Source organism: Siphateles boraxobius, unplaced genomic scaffold, assembly GCF_051911475.1.
Source record: "Siphateles boraxobius isolate OS27281-9 unplaced genomic scaffold, OSU_SipBor_1 24, whole genome shotgun sequence".
Classification (NCBI taxonomy): domain Eukaryota; kingdom Metazoa; phylum Chordata; class Actinopteri; order Cypriniformes; family Leuciscidae; genus Siphateles; species Siphateles boraxobius.
This window is the reverse complement of record NW_027508855.1, coordinates 9,820,849-9,839,527: the sequence shown is the minus strand read 5'-3', so window position 1 is coordinate 9,839,527 and position 18,679 is coordinate 9,820,849. Positions and strand designations below refer to the sequence as shown.

Sequence of the window (18,679 nt, the reverse complement as noted above, 5' to 3'; positions counted from 1 at the left end):
CCCCCTACCCTCACGACTGTATGGTAAATATAACGTGCGTAGCTAATGGCTACAGTATCAGACTGTGAACAACACAATTTCTGATGCCACCACAATACGTTTAAATAGGACAGTTTGTCTTATGCTGGTTTGGCTAACAGAGCATGTATCTGTTATATACTATAATATGCGCACTTTTGTGCTTTTTGATATTGAAATGGATGAAACGGAGGAGGTATTACATGGATGTGAAGAGGTTAGATGGAAAAACGGTTCTTATAACAGGTAACGTTAAGTGAGTACTTTTGGCTTCATATCTCTGGCAATGTAGCATCTCTGAGAGTTACGTGATTGACAGCAAGTTGAATAAATGTTGATATATGTCATACAAGTAATATTTAGTGTATGCCTTTGCTTTGCATATTCAAAGCCAAACCTTCATGTAAAGCTATATCACATTGGTTATGATATGAATCATGTGTCACTGCGTTATTCTGGAATCAGGATTGTCCTGTATGGGAAGGCCATTCATTCCTATTATGTATGTGAGGTTCGAGACTTGTATGTTTCAGGTGGAAACTGCGGTATTGGGAAGGAGACTGCCGTGGCACTGGCTTTACGAGGTGCTCGTGTGATCATCGCCTGCAGGGATGAGGAGAAAGCGAAAAAGGCCGTGCGAGAAATCAAAGGCAGGAGCCACAATATGAATGTGCTATATATGGAGGTCGACCTGGCCAACATGAGGTCCATACGAGAGTTCTGCAAAACCTTCCTACAAAAGGAGAAGCGGCTGGATATTTTGATCAATAATGCAGGTGATGATTGATGATTTTTATATTGGCCTATGATACAGTACTGTGCAAAAGTCTTAGACACATTAGTATTTTAACCCCAAATAAATGGTTTTAACTTTAAAACACAGTTATTTATATATTTTGTTGTAGTGTGTCAGTAGGAAATATCAGTTTACATTTCCAAACATTCCTTTTGCCATAAATTTTTCCAATCCAGTCAGATTTTTGTATGCCCAAGGAGTCTGACAACAGTCGGTGTTCCACACAGAGGTCCGAGTCCATCTCGTATTAGGCCTACATGTAGAAACAGAAAAAAACTGAGACTAAATCCAGAAGAACTGTCTTAACATCTCCAAAACACCTGAAGAAACATGTGCATACAAAAATCTCACTGGATTATTACAATTAATGGCAAAAGGAATGTTTGTAAATGAAAACTGATATTTTGTACTGAAATACTAAAGCAAAATATATAATAACTGGCTTAAAACCATTTTTTGTGGGGTGAAAATACTAATGTGCCTAAGACTTTTGCACAGAACTGTATATACATGTTCACAGTATAAATTAAGTATTTCTTTATGCATAAAAATATATATATAATTGTCCCTCGCACAAAGATGATCATATTTCGGGGATCTGTGGCATCTAAGAGTGTGTTCACACTTGGAGTTAGGTTCACTTGGTTTGTTTGGTCCGGACCAAAATAAAAAACCCTTTTAGTCCTAGGCTGTTTAGCGTTCACATTGGAATTCTTAACACCGGACCTAAAGGCACAGGGATATATTCACAGCCTGATTGGTCAGCTTTTATGACTATTATTTTGCGAGTGATTTAGTATTTTGCGTTTTTGGTTCGTTTACATGTATTTGGTCTGAATGACTGAAAATTGTTATTTCCCCTCAGGTATGCCCAGCGTTCTCGACTGGACCGATGACAACTTCTCCATGTGCTTTGGTGTGAACCACCTGGGCCACTTCTTACTGACGAACCTTCTTCTCCTGCGGCTGAAAGAGAGCTCCCCGAGCAGAGTGATCAATCTCACCTGCTCCAGCTACAAGTACCAGAGGCTGAACTTCCAAGATCTCAACTACAACCTGTTCCCGTTCTTCACTTACTGCCGCAGCAAGCTGGCCAACATTTACTTCACACAGGAGCTGGCTCGCATGACGGAGGGGAAAGGAGTGACTGTGTTTGCCGTTCACCCTGGTACGATATAAAATATTGCCTGACTTTCTCATTTTACAAACGGAAAAAGTTGCTTGAGTGTTCCTGGTGTCCCTGAGTATGAGCAGTGATAATAGTGATCTTTACCTTAGCAAGGACCTCTAATTATCTGAACTGATAATTGTGAAGGTCATTGTGTCTTTTGTCTCTTTCAGGTTATGTTCAGAGTAGCTGGACCTCTCATTACTCGATTCTGTACCGGATCCTTGTGCAGGTGGTGATGTTCATGTTTTTTGTCTCGTGTGAGGCTGGGGCGCAGACGGTGGTCTATTGCGCTGTATCCGACGAGGTGCTTTCGCACAGCGGAGGATATTTCACTGACTGTCAGCCGGCTCCTCTGCGAGCCTTCGCTAGAGATTCTGGAGTAGCAAAAAAACTCTGGGAGGCCAGTGAGAGACTAGTTAAACTGGCCTGATTACGATTTATAGATAAGATATAGAATGTCTTTTTTTGTTGTTGTTTTCTTGTTTTATAAGACAGATTCTTATGTTATTAATGGAACACAATGTTGTCAGAATGTGATTTTTATGACAGACTGGTTTGAGTTTTGACTTTGTGTTTTCTTTTTTTTTTTTTCAGCATAATTTATTTGGTTGTGACTGATGTGCTTATGAAACATGCAGTATTGAAAGGACCCTTTTCACATTTCCGGGTTCTCAGAAGCGGAAGTCGTCATAGTTGGGTAAACTTCAATAGCGGTGAATGGGAGAAAACAGCAGATATGATTTTTATATTTCCATTTGCTCCAATAGCAAATGTAAAAACCCATTAGCATTTCCACGACTTTCCAAAAGAGGGAAGTCTTTGAAAAGGGTCCATTGCCTACATTTTTATTAACCGCTTTAATTAGCGAAGAGACTGGAAATAGGTCATCACAAATTCCACTTAAGAAGATGGAGGTTGGCCATATAAATGCAAACAAATTAAAAGCCTGAAAGCACACAAATCTAGCAGAACCCCTAATGTTACATTAATGCATTTGGTGGACACTTTTTTACATTTTATCACTTTATTTCAGAGGTGAAATTTTGAAAAAAACAAACAAACAAACAATGTTCATTTTTCCCCAGGGTAGACCTTTTAATTAAAATGTGTAGTTACACAGATTGAAAATAAAGGTAAAAAAAAGTGATTGAAAATGCAGATTTTCATTTGCAATACAGTTTACTTAGTAGCTTACAAATGTCTTCCAAAATCTTCAATGGACAGACTGACGCTAACATGCTTGCTGGTATGTTGACTTCTACTCAAGCACAACTAAAATTTCTATGATTTCAAAGATTTTACTTTATCCAGGCCTGGAAATGAAACTCTATTATATAGAGTGCAACAGTCGGGGTCCGGAAATAATCATTTTTAAAAGTGGAATTCATTGTGAAAAACTACATTTCCCATGATTCTGCAAAGTAATCTAAAAGAACTGTATAATGCCCATACTCTCCCATGAAGCACTGCAAATATTGTCAGAGTCAGTCCCACTACGCTCTCAAACTATTTTAAATATTTGTATACGAGTCATTTTATAATTTAGGGTACATTTCACATCAGTGTAAAAACAATATGGTTTCAGTGTACATATCTAATCAGTGTAATTTATCTGCTTGTTGCAAAGCTTAATCATTAAACACCATTTTGATATTATAAAAAACTTTTTTTTCCCTTGTTTGTCAACTGTTACGGACAAACTATATCCCACTCATACACTCATTAAGTGCTACACTTTACGTGACTCAAATATTCACACACAAATTTTTATCATAAATCTACTTTAAAGATCATTATGATAGTTTTTGAGAATGTCATGCAAAACTCTGTGTGGATGTAAACTACACCCTAAAATAATATCAAAACCAGCAGTCTAGATATTTAAAATGTAAAAAAAAAAAAAAATTTCATTCAAAACATAGCTGACAATGACAGTTACTCAGTTGACGGATAACATAGTTGACAATTTCACCATTTTGCCTCATCATTTCAGTTACAGGTCTTGCCAGGGCAACCAAATGTAATTTTCTTCATCAGGTTAACATTTTAATATATATTTGAAATTGAAACATAAAAATATTGCAAACCATAAAAATGGACCCAACATAGTTGGCAATTAATACACCTTGACAATAGGTACTTGGAGATAAAATATAGAAAAAAACGAAGAGGATATTTGCCATAATGCATTTAAATATCTGCTGCAGAAGAAAATCACATGAGTCGCATGGTTTTGTGATAAAACATTTTTTAGTTTTTGTGTGTTTGTTTAGAAACTTAGTTGACAGAATTTTTGCTAAAAATTAATAAAATTTAATATTTTCTTATTTTAATGAAAATTAAATTTAAACTCAATTTATTAATTTAGGTTGTGGAAATAAATTTAATATAGATAATCCTGACTTTAACATTTATTATCCATTATTTTGAACTCAAGACCCATTTACTTCAAAATGCAGACATTGCAAAAACGTAATATTAGGGACACAAAGGCAATTTCAAGCAAACTGAAAAAATAGGGTGAATGAAATATTGGTGTGAGATTATTGTATGTGTCCTTTTAAATTGTTAAAATGTGGTTTTTCTGAAGAAAATCGTTTAAAAAATGTACCCTAAATTATAGAATGACAATATTGTTTCTATATTTATAAAATCTTTCTAAGAGTCGATAGATTTATATTTCCCCATCATCTGATTGTCATTCACAATGCTTCATGGGATAGTAGTTATTTCTCTCATAAAAGCCACACTCTCTTCTGTCTTTTTTTCAATACTTTTTTTGTTGCTTTATTTTAAAGTTGGTAATGTTGTGATTCCCCTTTGGTGTAACTCTTTAACAAAGACCTTTTTAAATCCCTATGGAAAAAAAGGTTTCCAAAACCAAGGTCGCTAAAAAAGTGGATCGGCGGCACAGTTGAATTTTTTTTCCCCCTGTTTTTCTTATGACGGGGAACACTTTAAGATATATATTACTTCATCAATATTCAAGAAACATGCACACGATTCTTCAGTATTTAAATCATCTCATTTATTTATATCCTTTGAACACATTTGCTTAAGTCAGGGAATACACAGAGCATGTTTGAGAACAGAGCAATAACAAGAGTAAGAATCATCAGAAATCAAAGAGAACATTATCTTATACAGAAAAACAAAACTAACAGAGGGTTACTGTGAGAAAACTCAACTTCAGAGAAACTATCCGGTACTGTTTCCAATCAGAGAAATGACGTGACGGGTGGAATGGAAGCAGTCCAGTGCTTAAAGACGGACAGTGTTGTTGGTGCAGGTGGAAATACTCTGAATAGCTCTGTATCTGAGCTTTAATTGTTAAGTTAGTCGTAAAAGACTGATAAAAGTCAGTAACAATTGGACATTCAGGTTTGGTAAGCATCCGCAAAGCACAAACAGCAGAACTATGTCACTGCCAATACAAATTTAGCTTAAAGTGATTTTGAAAAACCCATGCATATTTAGCTAATATTGCAAGTGCTTCTCTGAAGTCAAGCAGTCTCATACTAATGAGTAATCTTATAGTCGTTAATATAAATATCAGTCACCCTGCATTGACAACAATGAGCTTAATACAAAAGCATGCCGTAGAAATATCACCATTTCCATAATCTTAATATCATCGACATTTCGTAGCTATAGTATTCGTCATTTACACTGCCATTGTCAGTATCATTTTGGGACAAAAATATTAAATATATATATATATATATATATATATATATATATATATATATATATGCACTTAACAAAGCTGGTAAAACAGATAAGAGAAAGGTTTAGGTAAACCAGCATTCAATAGAAAAATGAAATTAAAAAGAGAAATAACACCAAACCTAGTGTTCAAGTGACTATCATGCAAAGAAATTCCAGCTGAAATGCAAGTAAATGCAGTTTCAATACTGTGTGTCCTGTTTTAATAGTGATGTGAACTTTCACTCGTTAACATCTTTATTTTCATTGCTTAACACACAGAGAACAGTACACTTTTTACATGCTGTTTTATTTATTTTTTTCGTCATTTTGTCACTTTTTTTTAAGGGAGTGGACAGGCGTGAAACTTATATAAACACATGTGAAGTCTTGCATGAGATAAAGCATCCAAGAATGAGACGCAACTGTAACAGAAGCAGAACACCGGAGCACAAACACACGTACACATGCCTCACGGGGGCCGCTTTGTTTGGGAGAAGCCTTTTGATTGGATTTTAAAAATTCCCTATTTCTATCCTTGTGAAAGGCGTTTCAGACAATTTCTTTCAAATAATAACAACAAAAAAAGATCAGTAGTCATCAACGATATGACATGTGGCTCAAACATAGTGAGTTTGAACATGAAACAATCTGCGACGCACAAACTTAAGAATCACGTAGAAAGTTGCCGTAATACAATCAAATAAATAAATACAACCTGAGGACACAATTAGTATACGATTCTATATAAGGTCAATAAAATAGTCACATGACCAGGTGATGATGTCACACTGACACGTCCGTTCACCATGATTACAAGCCTTAAAAAATAGACTGAAACCAGCGTAAAGTTGCACGAGGTGTGATGTACACTTCATAAACTATTTCTTACCATCTTCTGAAATATAAAACTATTGCTGCCGATTTTGACTACGAACCTTCGCATCATTTTTCAAAAGGTCTTCACACACCTTGTACTTTGCCCATCCAAAGGGTAAACAATCTTTAATAAGGTAACAAATTTCACTCTCCTTAAAAGTCTTGCACACTGACGACAAAATATATATAAACTCTCAAAAATAGAATGAGTAATATTGATAATAGTTAACACCATATGTTGCAAAAAATATAAATGATGAAACAAGAGCAAAAAAAACAACAACCTCAAAATAGCAAAAGTATGCAACTCTGTACGATTAAACCTTCCAACTTCTTCAGCTTTTACCAAATTTCATGAATTTATTGAACCGGCTGCTTTTTAATGGCCTCTAATAACTCTAAACCTACACTAAAACAAGCGTACTGATACAATAGCCACTTTGCGAACAAATTGAATGATGTCATTGGACGACCATATCTTTCCATGATCCTAGAAAACACATGAGTAAAGGGGTCATCTGGTTTCCCTATGATATTGGCATGTTCAGCTGAGGTATGGTTTTTATTCAGGTTTGATTCAGTCGGTCCAACTGTACAGGAGCTTTTCTAATACTGCTGGTTCAGCTGAAAAAAAATTATTATTAAAAAAAAATCGCAACACTAACATCTAATACTTATTTAACAGGTTACATATAAAGCATGATTGTGGCTTTCCAAAAACCAGGAATTGCTCTTTCAATATAAAGTAGGCCAACTGAAATCCGATGAATTATTTCAAATCTGTGCTAATGATGCGAGAAATAAAGCTGGAAGACCCCGAACGTCACGCCGTTCTCGATTAGGCTCTGGTGGGATCTGCCCCAAAACAGACACACGTACCAACATATGTCCACTTACGTTTCAACACACATGGACAGACGCATCAGTTGGATGTGAATCACATTGAGAAGCCTGTACTTAAACGCCGACCATTATTTCTGAAATGGCCGCTGTGGATATACTGAAAAAAATTCATGCTCTCTAAAAATGTTCAGAGAAAGAAAAGTCTTACATGAATTAAAAATCATTGGCATTCAGAACATGAATGTATAAGTGACAATTGTTTTTGTATTTAATACTAATAACAACAGTAAGAACAATAGTACTAATAATAATAACAATTATATCAAAAATCTACAGCGATTCAGTGTAACATTATTCACACTGGGAAGGTGCGACGGAAAGCGTGGTGTTTCACAGACGACTCGCTGAGGCCTTATTATCCGTACTAGTCAAAGACTGTCCAACTCCACACAGCACATGTGCACAACAGGGGGAGTCTCTGCACGGGTGTAAAGATACAGGGAGGGAGGGGGAAAAGTTGAAGGTAAGACAGAAGACGACGCACAAAAGTGATTGGCAGGTGAGGTGATTGACAGGTGAGGCGGCCGGACCCAGTGTGCAGACTCACAGACACCCAGCACTGGGCTCGCTTTCCCTCCTCCCTCTCTTCAACTTCCCCCCTCCCTCACTCTTGCACTCTCCATTTCTGGCTGGACACTCTTGTTAGATGTGGCTACAATGAGCTCAACCTGAGGAAAAAACTGTGTGTCTTTAGTTTGTACAACAACAAAATTGTATCCGATATATGCATACAAAAAAACAGAGGAGCTAGTTGTCATAAGGGCTATATCTCTCTCAGTAATGGAGAAAACCCAAACTGTGGTGAATAATAATGTTCAAGGGACAAGACAACTATATAATGAAGATTTTAAGTTTTGTTTCCCCTAATGGGGCAAGTTGTCACATGTGCTTAAAAATTAATTTTATGTTTGCAATCAATTTGAATTTATTATTTTAACTTTTTCATTTGTGCTGTTTCATGAATTCATTTGTTTCATAACTGTTATTATTGTTAAATGCAGAAAAGGCATTAAATAAAAATTAACACATTTTTACGATAGTTATGTATACTTTACATTTAAAATAAATGTGGCTAAAAATGGCTTATTTCATATGTAAAATAGCATTTCATACTTCAAAACTGTATATTTTTCTCAAATTAGTGTCAAAAACAGATGGTACCCACTATGACAACATGCCCTGCTAAAGGTCAATGTGTGTTAAATGTAGCAAATACTTTGAGATATGTGCCTTTATAGAAAATGACTTTCAAAAAAGAACCTGCCCAATGAAAATTTCACTGGAATAAAAAGTGAGACAACTAGCACCGGTCAGTCTATATACACTACTCTTTTTTAATGTTTTTGAAAGCAGACTTATGCTCACCAAGGCTGCACTTATTTGATCAAAAACAATTCAATTTCTTTTTGTTTTCTATTTATTATTCGTTTTCTATTTGAATACATTTTAAAAGAACATTTATTCCTGTGATGCAAAGCTGGATTTCCAGCAACATTACTCCAGTCTTCAGTGTCACATGATACTTCAGGAATTATTCTAATATGCTGATTTGGTGCTCAAGAAACATTTCTAATTATTAGCACAGCGGCTTTCAACTGTGTTAATTAATATTTTTGATGAATATTTTGTTTTCAAGATTCTTTGATGAACAGATTTTTTTTTGTAACAATGTTTGCTGTCGCTTCTTACTGACTCCAATTTGTTTAACAGTAGTGTAGGTTATTTTAAGGCACAAGGAGCATTTATTAAAGACTCACACTCTCCCATTAAACAACATAACATAAGTCTACACGTATATGTAGTCATTTTTGGATTTACATATATGCATATAAGATATTTATTTAGTAAAAATAATGTTTTGGTATTTGTTATATGAAGATCACATTAAACCTTATAAACCTTTTCCATGCAATGTATTTTTGCTTCTTTTAACATACACTATGTTACATACCCCAATAAGTGACGAACCCAGAATTCAAAAAAAAAATAAAAAATAAAAAGTAGAATTTGAGCTATAAGCACGTCCCAGCAGGGTTTGTCACTTCTTGTGGTCCCCTGGAAACATTTCCGTTGTGGTCTGTGCTATTTGCAGCGCGTTTCTGTATTTAGTTGTGTTGTGAGTATTTGGAGCATACGTGTTGTGAAACTGATGAAGATGTTTTATTAATTTGCGGGTGTTTTCCTCAGTTGCAGTGCGTTGAGCTCTCTCTTCCACCGTACATAAGACACTTCTTTCAAAAACATTGAAAAAATCTTACCAACCCCAAACTTCTGAACAGTAGGGTTTACGTATATACTATTTTCTATTAATCTGTAATTTTAATAAAATCAACCGCTCACCCCGATTGAGAAACTTTTTTTTTTGTCTTAGTTTGTGCTTTATCAACATGCAGTAACACTAGTGAGAGACTCTCCACTTCATAATACAAAAGTGCTCACTGCTGACGCATTTGAGACCCATGTTATTGCCCAGGTGTACCTTCACTGGAGAGGGGCGGCCGGTGCTCCCGAACAGTGGAAATGGACATTTTGCCATTTGGAGTCCCGGCGATGCCACACCCTCGTCTCTTCTGATTGGCTGCTGCGCGGCCGGCCCTGCCCGTCCACATATTGTGTGAGGCGGATATAGGCAATGCAGGCGGCCTCCTCTCCAATCAGGTGCACGTGAGGGTTCAGGATGGTGGTGTGTATGGGCTTACTGTTCTTAGACAGCACTGAGAGAGCAAAAACAGCCACACTTTAGAACATACTGTACATCATGACCAACAGGGTAAAAGTGAACAGCAATACGACTCAACTTACAGTTCTCGAAGTAAAATCTGTGGAAGTCCATCCCCTCCACCAGGTTTCCCAAGGCCTCAGGTTCAAAGCAGGTGAGTCCTGGGTCGCAGATTTTACTGAAAGGAATTAAAATAGTTTCAGTGCTATAACATTTTGTATTTATGGTCAATTGTGGCTAAATAAAATTAAAAATACACCTCACACACAAGCAACTTACGCATAGGCTTCAAAGTCGCCATTGTTGATGGCCTCAATAAGCTGTTCTGTGATTTTGATGATCTCCTGTTTGCGTGCTGTAGGAGGAAGTCAAGTGTCAGGAGCCAACTTCTCAAAGTTCTCTAGTACGAGCATTATTTGTAAGCATCTTTTAAAACACACAAACATATATTCCACACAGGTTTACTCTAATTCATTCAGCAGACTCGTTTCTAATCTGTCTTGTTGCATCAGTACACACAAGCTGCTGTGTTAAACAAGGCAGAAGCACACAAATAAAAAACAGGTTGTCTGAAAATCCACACGAACAGATTTCAGCCACCTACACTACATGATTTCACACACACCATTTCCTTTCCAGCTCTGTTAGTCACAGAACTAAAACAACTAAATACCACAGCTCAAATAACTGAAGGTTAAAATAACACTCAATCACTACAGGCACATTTAAAAGACTCTCTGTATAACTGTGTTTAGATCTGATATTAAGATCAGTCTCTGATGGTCCGATCACAATTTGTCAAGGGGTTTGTTTAAATTATTTAAATATGTAGTCATTTTTGTAAACAAATATTTGTTAAAACTGTCATTATGTCCTGAAAGTAGAATATGAGACAGATAATCTGTGAAAAAAATCAAGCTCCTCTGACTCCTCCCTGTGTTCCTACTGCCATTTGCAGAAATACACCGCTCCCGGTCAGAAACAACCAATCAGAGCCAGGAGGGATGTCTTAGCAGTGTCAATCACGCTCGTGTACAACCTGATCACCCCTCCCTTGCACAGCGCGGGCGCGTACCGTCGTTCGTGACTCTCCTGTTCGAACTCGTTCATCCAAATGAACGAATCTTTTTTCGAGTCATTTCGTTCATTCAACGAACGAAATAACTCGAAAAAAGATTCGCTCATTTGGATGAACGAGTTCGAACAGGATCACGAACGTGCATCACAGAACAGAGCAAGGCGAGCATTTGTGCTTATAAAACTTAAAGTTTTTTATTTATTTTTTAAATGACCCATCGTTTTGCTAGATAAGACCCTTATTCATCGTCTGGTATCGTTTAAAGCCCTTTGAAGCTGCACTGAAACTGTCATATGGTCCTTGAAACGTTTGTGTCCTATTGAAGTCCATTATATGGAGAAAAAGGCTGGAATGTTTTCATCAAAAACCGTAATTTCTTTTCGACTGAAGAAAGAAAGACATGGACATCTTGGATGACATGGGGGTGAGTAAATTATCAGCAAAAGTTTTTTTTTAAAGTGAACTAGTCCTTTAATGTTATCTTAGTAGCTTATAGAAAGAGTGCAACCTTATAAAGTTACATGTATTGCAAAATACATAATGATTTGAGGACCAAGTTTGTAGTCAAAGTATGGGCAGGCCATAGTCAATGCAAAGCATATTGTTGATGTTTCGTCCCTATTAGTGAATGTTCCATAACTGTTTATAATCCGCCGTCATCGGTGGTCCTGCTTACTAGCCAGCGCGTTCACGGCAGGCTGGGCTGTGGGGGAGGAGCTGTGGAGGGAGGGCTGTAGCGCAGCAGAGAGCAAGGGGGTGGGACCTGTAAGTTGTGCTTCTTCAAATTTTCAGGCTAAGTCAACACTTTCTCAAAACTCCCTACTGCAGCTTTAAATATGCACTACCGTTCACATTTTTTTAAATTAATAATTTTATTCAAAAAGGATGTGATAGGAAAGACAATTCAAATGTCACAGAAAATTATATTTCAAATAAATGTTGTTCTTTTGAAATTTCTATTGATCAAAGATTCCTGAAAAAAGTACCACAGTTTCCACGAAAATGTGAAGCAACACAATTGTTTTCAAAATTGATAACAACAAGAAATGTTTCTTGAGCAGAAAACCAAAATATTAAAATGATTTCTTGAGGATCATGTGACACTGAAGACTGGAGTAATGATGCTGAAAATTCAGCGTTGCCATCACAAGAACAAATTATATTTTAAAATATTTTAAAATGTAACTTTTTTTTACACTTTTACTGTATCAAATAAATACAGCTTTGGAAGTCATAAGAGACTTCTTTCAAATACATTTAAACAATCTTACCTTCTATTAATCAGTTAATTTAATAAAGCAACCCCAATTGAGAAACTTTTTTTCTTTTTTTTGTGCTTTATCATGCAGTAACATTAGTGAGAGACTCAAAAGTGCTCACTGATGACGCATTTAAGACACATGTTCTTTCCAAGGTGTGAGCGATGTGATCGAATGACCAGAGACATCCACACTGTGTGCATGTTAGTCCACTAGCATCATTGCTGCCTTTTTACACTCCCAGAAAAAAAAGAAAAGAAAAAAAACTCATGCTGCTGTGCCAGTAATGCCAGCACAGACACTGACACCACATACTCACAATGTGCTGACGGCAGGGGGCTCGAGCATGGCTGGGCAGGGCAAGGGGAGGGGTGTGATGGGACAGATACTGGGACAGTAAGGGCTCTGCTGGCTGCTGATGGCTCACTGTCTGTCTGGGGGGCTGTAGGTCTGCGCACACTGCTCACTAGATCAGTCAAACGTGACACTGGAGTTTGCCGATGCATTATTGCAAAAGGCAGATGACAGAAAAAAACAACATGCATAAAAAGCTAGTTGCTAAAAAACATGATGAATTAAATATACATTGAGTGACAAGTTTGCAATGAAGACAGACTCGGCAACTTTCTTTGTACAACCTATCTGCATACTGGCCCATCAGGGAGGGACTTACTCTGTGTGGGAATGTTGGGGGTCTGGGGAGTGGAGGGGGCAGAAACTACAGCTGGAGTGATAGTGTTTCCCCCCTCAACATCAGATGTGGGCACCGAGCCCCGACGTACCACACCCAGCAGATCAGTGAACTTAGTGGCAGCTGTGGGCCCAGACAGGCAGGACAGAAATAACAGTGGAGATGAGCTTAGAAGAGGAGCGGAACAAGAATAGGAGTCCTTTGTGCAGTGGCATAAAAAGCCCAAAATTTAAATATATTTCATCATTTACATACCTTTATGTCATTTCAAACATTCAATACTTTTTGGGTAAGATTTTCAGTGAATAATGATTTAAATATTAGTCTTTCCCTCACAAAAATCTACCACATAGCTTCATAAAACTTAAAACATACATTATTATATGGATTGCTTTTATGATACTTTTATCGTGCTTTTTAAAATCTTTTTTGGAGCAAGGATGACATAATTTTCTGTTTCTTTCTTTCTTTTTTTACGTTGAACTATCCCTTTGAATCAATCCAGAGAAACCATTTGAAATTGGTTAAACGATCAGAACACCGAAAACGGCAAGATTAGGTTTGATTAAAAACAATGAAGTATCACGTTTACCAATGAGAACAGAAAATAATAATCCTCACTGGTACTAATAGGTGAATATGACCATAATAGTCATTTAATGGCACTGATTTACTTTTTAGTGCTGATCTGTATCACACACATGCACAAGGAGATGATGGGAAAGTGATGTCACTGCAGTCAGAGGGCACTTACTGAAGACAGCGGGGGAGGGGCCTGGAGGTGTGTGGGCGGAGTCAGGCTGTGTGCTGGGGTTTGACTGAACTGAACTGTTATCTACAGCCTTTCCTGTGACACGCCCCCCCAACAATGCACAGGGATACATGAGACACAGAAAGCATGGGTCAAATTGATATCGATAAGGTTTTTGCAGCCATTCCCAAATCCATTGACAGAGGAGCCAGATACCTTCATGTCACGTGTGGCGATTTCAGCTAAGTGTTACTTCAATGTAGATGACAGACAAATGAAATGCAATACAAAGATCCTTTGATGCAAAAATGTATTTTTTTTCTGGCAAAAATCAAAAGATCCTTAAAGAAATAAGTCACCCAAAAATGAAAATTCTATGAAGTTCGGTTACGAGACACCTTGAGTATTCCAATTTACCTGATTATTATACCTGAGAAGCTAAACTGGACATAATATTAAGACCTGGTTTCAAATAATATATCTTGAATATGACTGTATTTTGTCTTGTTCCACTGGCAGAATTTTTCATTTGTTTTAAACAAATCTCTCTAAATGTATTATTATATTTCTTAAGTTCTAACATCTATTTTCTGTGCATGAAAACTGCTTGTATAACTATGAGTGGAAATAAAGCGAAAGAAAGACTGAGCAAAAGATGACAACCCAAAATGAATCAAGCAGTACAGTGAATTATATTGAAGCATACTAAATTAAAACACAACAAAATAGACCAAAGCTTTACAAAATCAAATCAATATACTGTATGATTAAAAGTAAACAGCATGAGGACCATAAAGAGCATGCTAGTAGGTAGCATGTGTAGCAGATGTTGCTTCAAAACGCTTATTCAGAGTTTGAACATTCTTATTTACAGTCATAATAAATCCACTTCTTTTCAAACAACTGTTATTCAAACAGATATTCCTTACAGTCAAGCTAGCATACATGTTATAAAGCAAACCTCTCACAGCTGCGCAATAATTCATCACTCAACTATTGCAGCCAGATATTTCCCAACACTACCAAGAAGTAACACACACACACACACACACACACACACACACACACACACACACACACACACACACACACACACACCCTTCTCACCGTTTCTTTTGTGTGATCTCGAAAACAAGACATCACGCTCCTGTCATGCACCGTCTGCCCAGAAATTTGGCGGCAAGTTTTCTCCTCATACGCACACTCACACACATGCTCTGAAATAGCCAGGGTCTCTGTTTCCCACTGAGGTTAATTATAACACAAGGTGCCCTTGTCTTGTTCTGGGGCAGAGAGAGCTGACACAGACACTAAAAGTAGGACCGACACCAAGCCAGAAGTGAGCATTGAGAGCTCAGCCTAAAACTGTTCACTAAATTTGTCAGTCGAACATTAATGAGCAATCAAGTGAATCTAAAATGTTTAGACTTTTGTTCATCCTCTACATACACTACCATTTAAAAGTTTGCGGTCAGTAAGATTTTTATTTTTTTGAGAAAAGTCTCTAATGCTCACCACGGCTGCATTTATTTGATCAAAAATACAGTAAAAGCAGTAATATTGTGAAATATTATTACAATTTAAAATAAATTTTTTTAATTTTTTTTACAAGATATACAAATTCTAAAAATGTGCATAAAAAACCTATGCACTCAATTGAGGCAGATACATTTTTTATCTGACAAACTACGATGGAAACACATTTACTGTATAAATCTCTCAATAAGCAACTAAAAACTCACGTGACTTGTGACTTTGATGTGATTGGATGGACTAGCCAGCGGACCAATGTCATTGCACAGCAACCAAATGCTGGTTTGGTTATTCTGAAATGTCATCTGATTTGGTTTAATTCCCTCCCAGAAGTGACTCATATGACTGCGCTCCCAAACACCGGGCATCCGATCACAAGATAACATGGCAGCGCATTTTCGTTTCATCTGACAGTTCAATCGAATGGAAAACGCTGCTTTATTCGCAAATGTTTTATGTGATATTCCAATTCTGCACATAAGTTAATTTCGTAACTTTGGATTCAAACATAGCTAGTGTCACATGATACTTCAGAAATCATTCTAATATGCTGATTTGCTTCTCAAGAAACATTTCCTATTATTATCATCAATGTGGTAATATTTGTTTCCAGAAATTAATATTTTTTCAGAGGTTTTTAAAGAATTGAAAGTTTTGAACCAGATTTGAAATATAATTCTAAATGCCTTTACTGTCACTTTAGGTTAATTTAATGAATCCTTATAGAATAAAAGTATTAATTTCTTTAAAAAAATCTTTCTGACCCAAAACATTTGTATGTTAGAGTAAATCTGATTTGTTACTCAAATCTGATCTTTAGGAATGACTGTTTGCACTGTAATTATGCCAAATCTGATTTTGAATTTGTCCAACCGTGTAGATAATATCCCTATCTACATTGGTTGCCAAAGCAACTATTTAAACAACAAAAAAAATTTAATTCAGAAATGATTTACTTACCCTCATATATTTTCAAACTATGACTTTGTTTCCTTTGCGTACCACAACAGAAGATATTCTAAAAAATGTTGAAGTGTTTTTTTGTCTATAATGTCAATGGGATCCAATGTTGTTTTGGTCCCCACTGACTTTCAAATGTATGGACAGAAACAGTTGGAACATTCTTCAAAATCTCTTCTTCGTGTGTGTGTTCTGCACAAGTAAGCAAGCCATACAGTTTTGGAACAGCATGAGGGTGAATAAATGATTACAGAATTTACATTTTTAAGTGAACTATCCCTTTCACATCAGCACAATGTTAGAAGACATAAGAAAGCAGATGTACTGAATGTACTGAACAAAAATCATATAATTTCTGCAGTTCAAATTACAAATAACTAATCAGAATTGTGCTGTCTGTCTGAATACAACCATAGAACTCTTTGCTGAAGAGTTGCGGTGTGTTGCTCCATACAAATGTTGATTGTTGTGTCTTACCTTTCATTTCCTCGTCCTCCACTGTGGCATTACTGCTGTCCGACGACTCCTGTGACATTCAGACACAGAGCACAAATCAGTTTGGCAATATATTAACATTTTTCAGAAAGAATACCAACTAGTGCCAAAGTCCTCACTCTCGTTGCCATACACACACCATAAATTAACATAAACTGCATAACTCTGGGGAATCACACGATTAACCAATCAATGATGCATGACAATGTCAGTACGACTGTTAGAAAAAGCTTGTTATTATAATTGTTATAATCCTTCTCACATACAGGGATATTAAACACAAGCCACACCTCCACTGGGAATAACATTACTCTTATACTCTTTCCTAATTTCATAACATCCTGTGCTGAAATCTGAAAGATGGGCTGCGCTAATGAGAAGAATACTGCAAACCTTTCCACGGTCAGCATGGGTATGAGGAAGAGACAGTAATACAAAACAACACATTCTTGTCCTCCAGCAGTCTTCTTTACTGCATACTGAATACACATTTATTCTGCATCATGTGAATTCATCTTCATTTGGGTAAATATGATTTGAAGGGTCTTACTAAGTAGCCTCAGAAGTGTGGATATGAAAAGGAAAGTTATGTCCAATCGAAGTATAAGCTACTTAGGAGTAAATGCATTATTACTAGAGGCAATTACCGAAAGGTTGCATGATGTTATAATGTTCTAAAAAATGTATAACTACAAAAGTAAAAGAAAATACGACTGAGACATTACATAATGCTTCACTTGCAGTGAGTATAAATCAGTGTTATTATTGTTCACTAAAACTATTAAAAATAATTTTTGGCAATTGAAATAAAATAAAATCTAAACCTTAAAAATTAGAAATGTTACCATGGGAACTAACTGAAGTACTAAAACTTCTTAAACTAAAATACCGTAAAACTTCAAATAATAGCCCGGGCTTTTATTTTCCCAAAACGTCGAAGTGCCCCGGCATGTATTTGAGGCAGGCGTCTATATGAGACAGGCCTTTATAATTTAGTGCTGAGATGTTGTTCATTGACATGTTGTTCCTAGAGTCGCTAATATCTAAAAATCTCCAAATGCTCCACGTGAAACTGCGGTCTTCCGACCTTTTACTATCGTGTCAATTGATTTTGATCAATATGCGCGAGGGAGAGAGAGCAAGACAGCGCGAGTGTTGTTTGAAGACGTGAGAGTGCGCGCGCGCGGCCAGGGCGCTCTCTCTCTCTGTTCGTTTGCAGAGTCATTCTATTACATCACTCACCGATCAAAAAAGGCTTTGGCGGGACACAAATTGGCTTTGGCGGCCGCCAAAAAGCTGACGATCTGACGGATTTTAGAAGAGTTAATACAACCCAAAACTAAAAAACATACCCGGTGTTGTGCCGAATTTCGACCCCCGCCAAATTACTACCCCCCCTAGCATTGCTAGGTTTAGGATTAGTTGTGGGGGAGGGGTTAGGATTAGGTGTGGGGTTAGGATTAGGCAATCAGGTACTTACTTCAACGAGGGGGGTAATAATTTAGCAAGGGGTCGAACATAGTTGGAAACATTTGTAATAATGTAATTACAAAAGCCAACAAAATGTATAACATTGTTATAGTGGTTCTTGGATATTTTAATCCTATAATCTTACATGTGCCTTTAAAACAACATAAAAATATTTAAAAAAACAAAAATTTCTAGATTTAGTCTGTCATGTAAATAATAATAATGCATACTGTTGGACTATGCAGTTTATT

The 18,679-nt window shown here is 36.7% G+C and overlaps 2 protein-coding genes across 46 annotated transcripts in view; one reads left to right on the top strand and one right to left on the bottom strand.

Annotated features, from left to right (window-relative positions):
- Window positions 1-12: 12 nt before the first annotated feature.
- LOC143748990 (retinol dehydrogenase 14) lies at window positions 13-3,648 on the top strand. Its single transcript, XM_077241330.1, has 4 exons — window positions 13-264; window positions 552-794; window positions 1,680-1,982; window positions 2,156-3,648. The coding sequence occupies exons 1-4, from the start codon at window positions 144-146 to the stop codon at window positions 2,413-2,415; spliced, it is 927 nt and encodes a 308-aa protein (XP_077097445.1). The 5' UTR covers window positions 13-143; the 3' UTR covers window positions 2,416-3,648.
- Window positions 3,649-5,930: 2,282 nt separating this feature from the next.
- The window catches only part of camk2b1 (calcium/calmodulin-dependent protein kinase (CaM kinase) II beta 1), a 68,778-nt gene continuing 56,029 nt past the window's right edge, over window positions 5,931-18,679 (bottom strand). For 26 of the 45 annotated variants that reach the window (XM_077241284.1, XM_077241273.1, XM_077241271.1 and 23 more), the window contains 8 exons: window positions 16,941-16,989; window positions 13,974-14,066; window positions 13,202-13,342; window positions 12,848-13,015; window positions 10,471-10,546; window positions 10,275-10,369; window positions 9,952-10,186; window positions 5,931-8,140 (listed from right to left, as the gene is read on the bottom strand). In XM_077241284.1, coding sequence (XP_077097399.1) covers window positions 9,954-10,186; window positions 10,275-10,369; window positions 10,471-10,546; window positions 12,848-13,015; window positions 13,202-13,342; window positions 13,974-14,066; window positions 16,941-16,989 — 855 coding nt within the window. In that variant the 3' untranslated portion in view covers window positions 5,931-8,140; window positions 9,952-9,953. The remainder of the gene's footprint in view (window positions 8,141-9,951; window positions 10,187-10,274; window positions 10,370-10,470; window positions 10,547-12,847; window positions 13,016-13,201; window positions 13,343-13,973; window positions 14,067-16,940; window positions 16,990-18,679) is intronic. The other 19 variants (XM_077241298.1, XM_077241313.1, XM_077241296.1 and 16 more) reach the window with 1 other exon arrangement.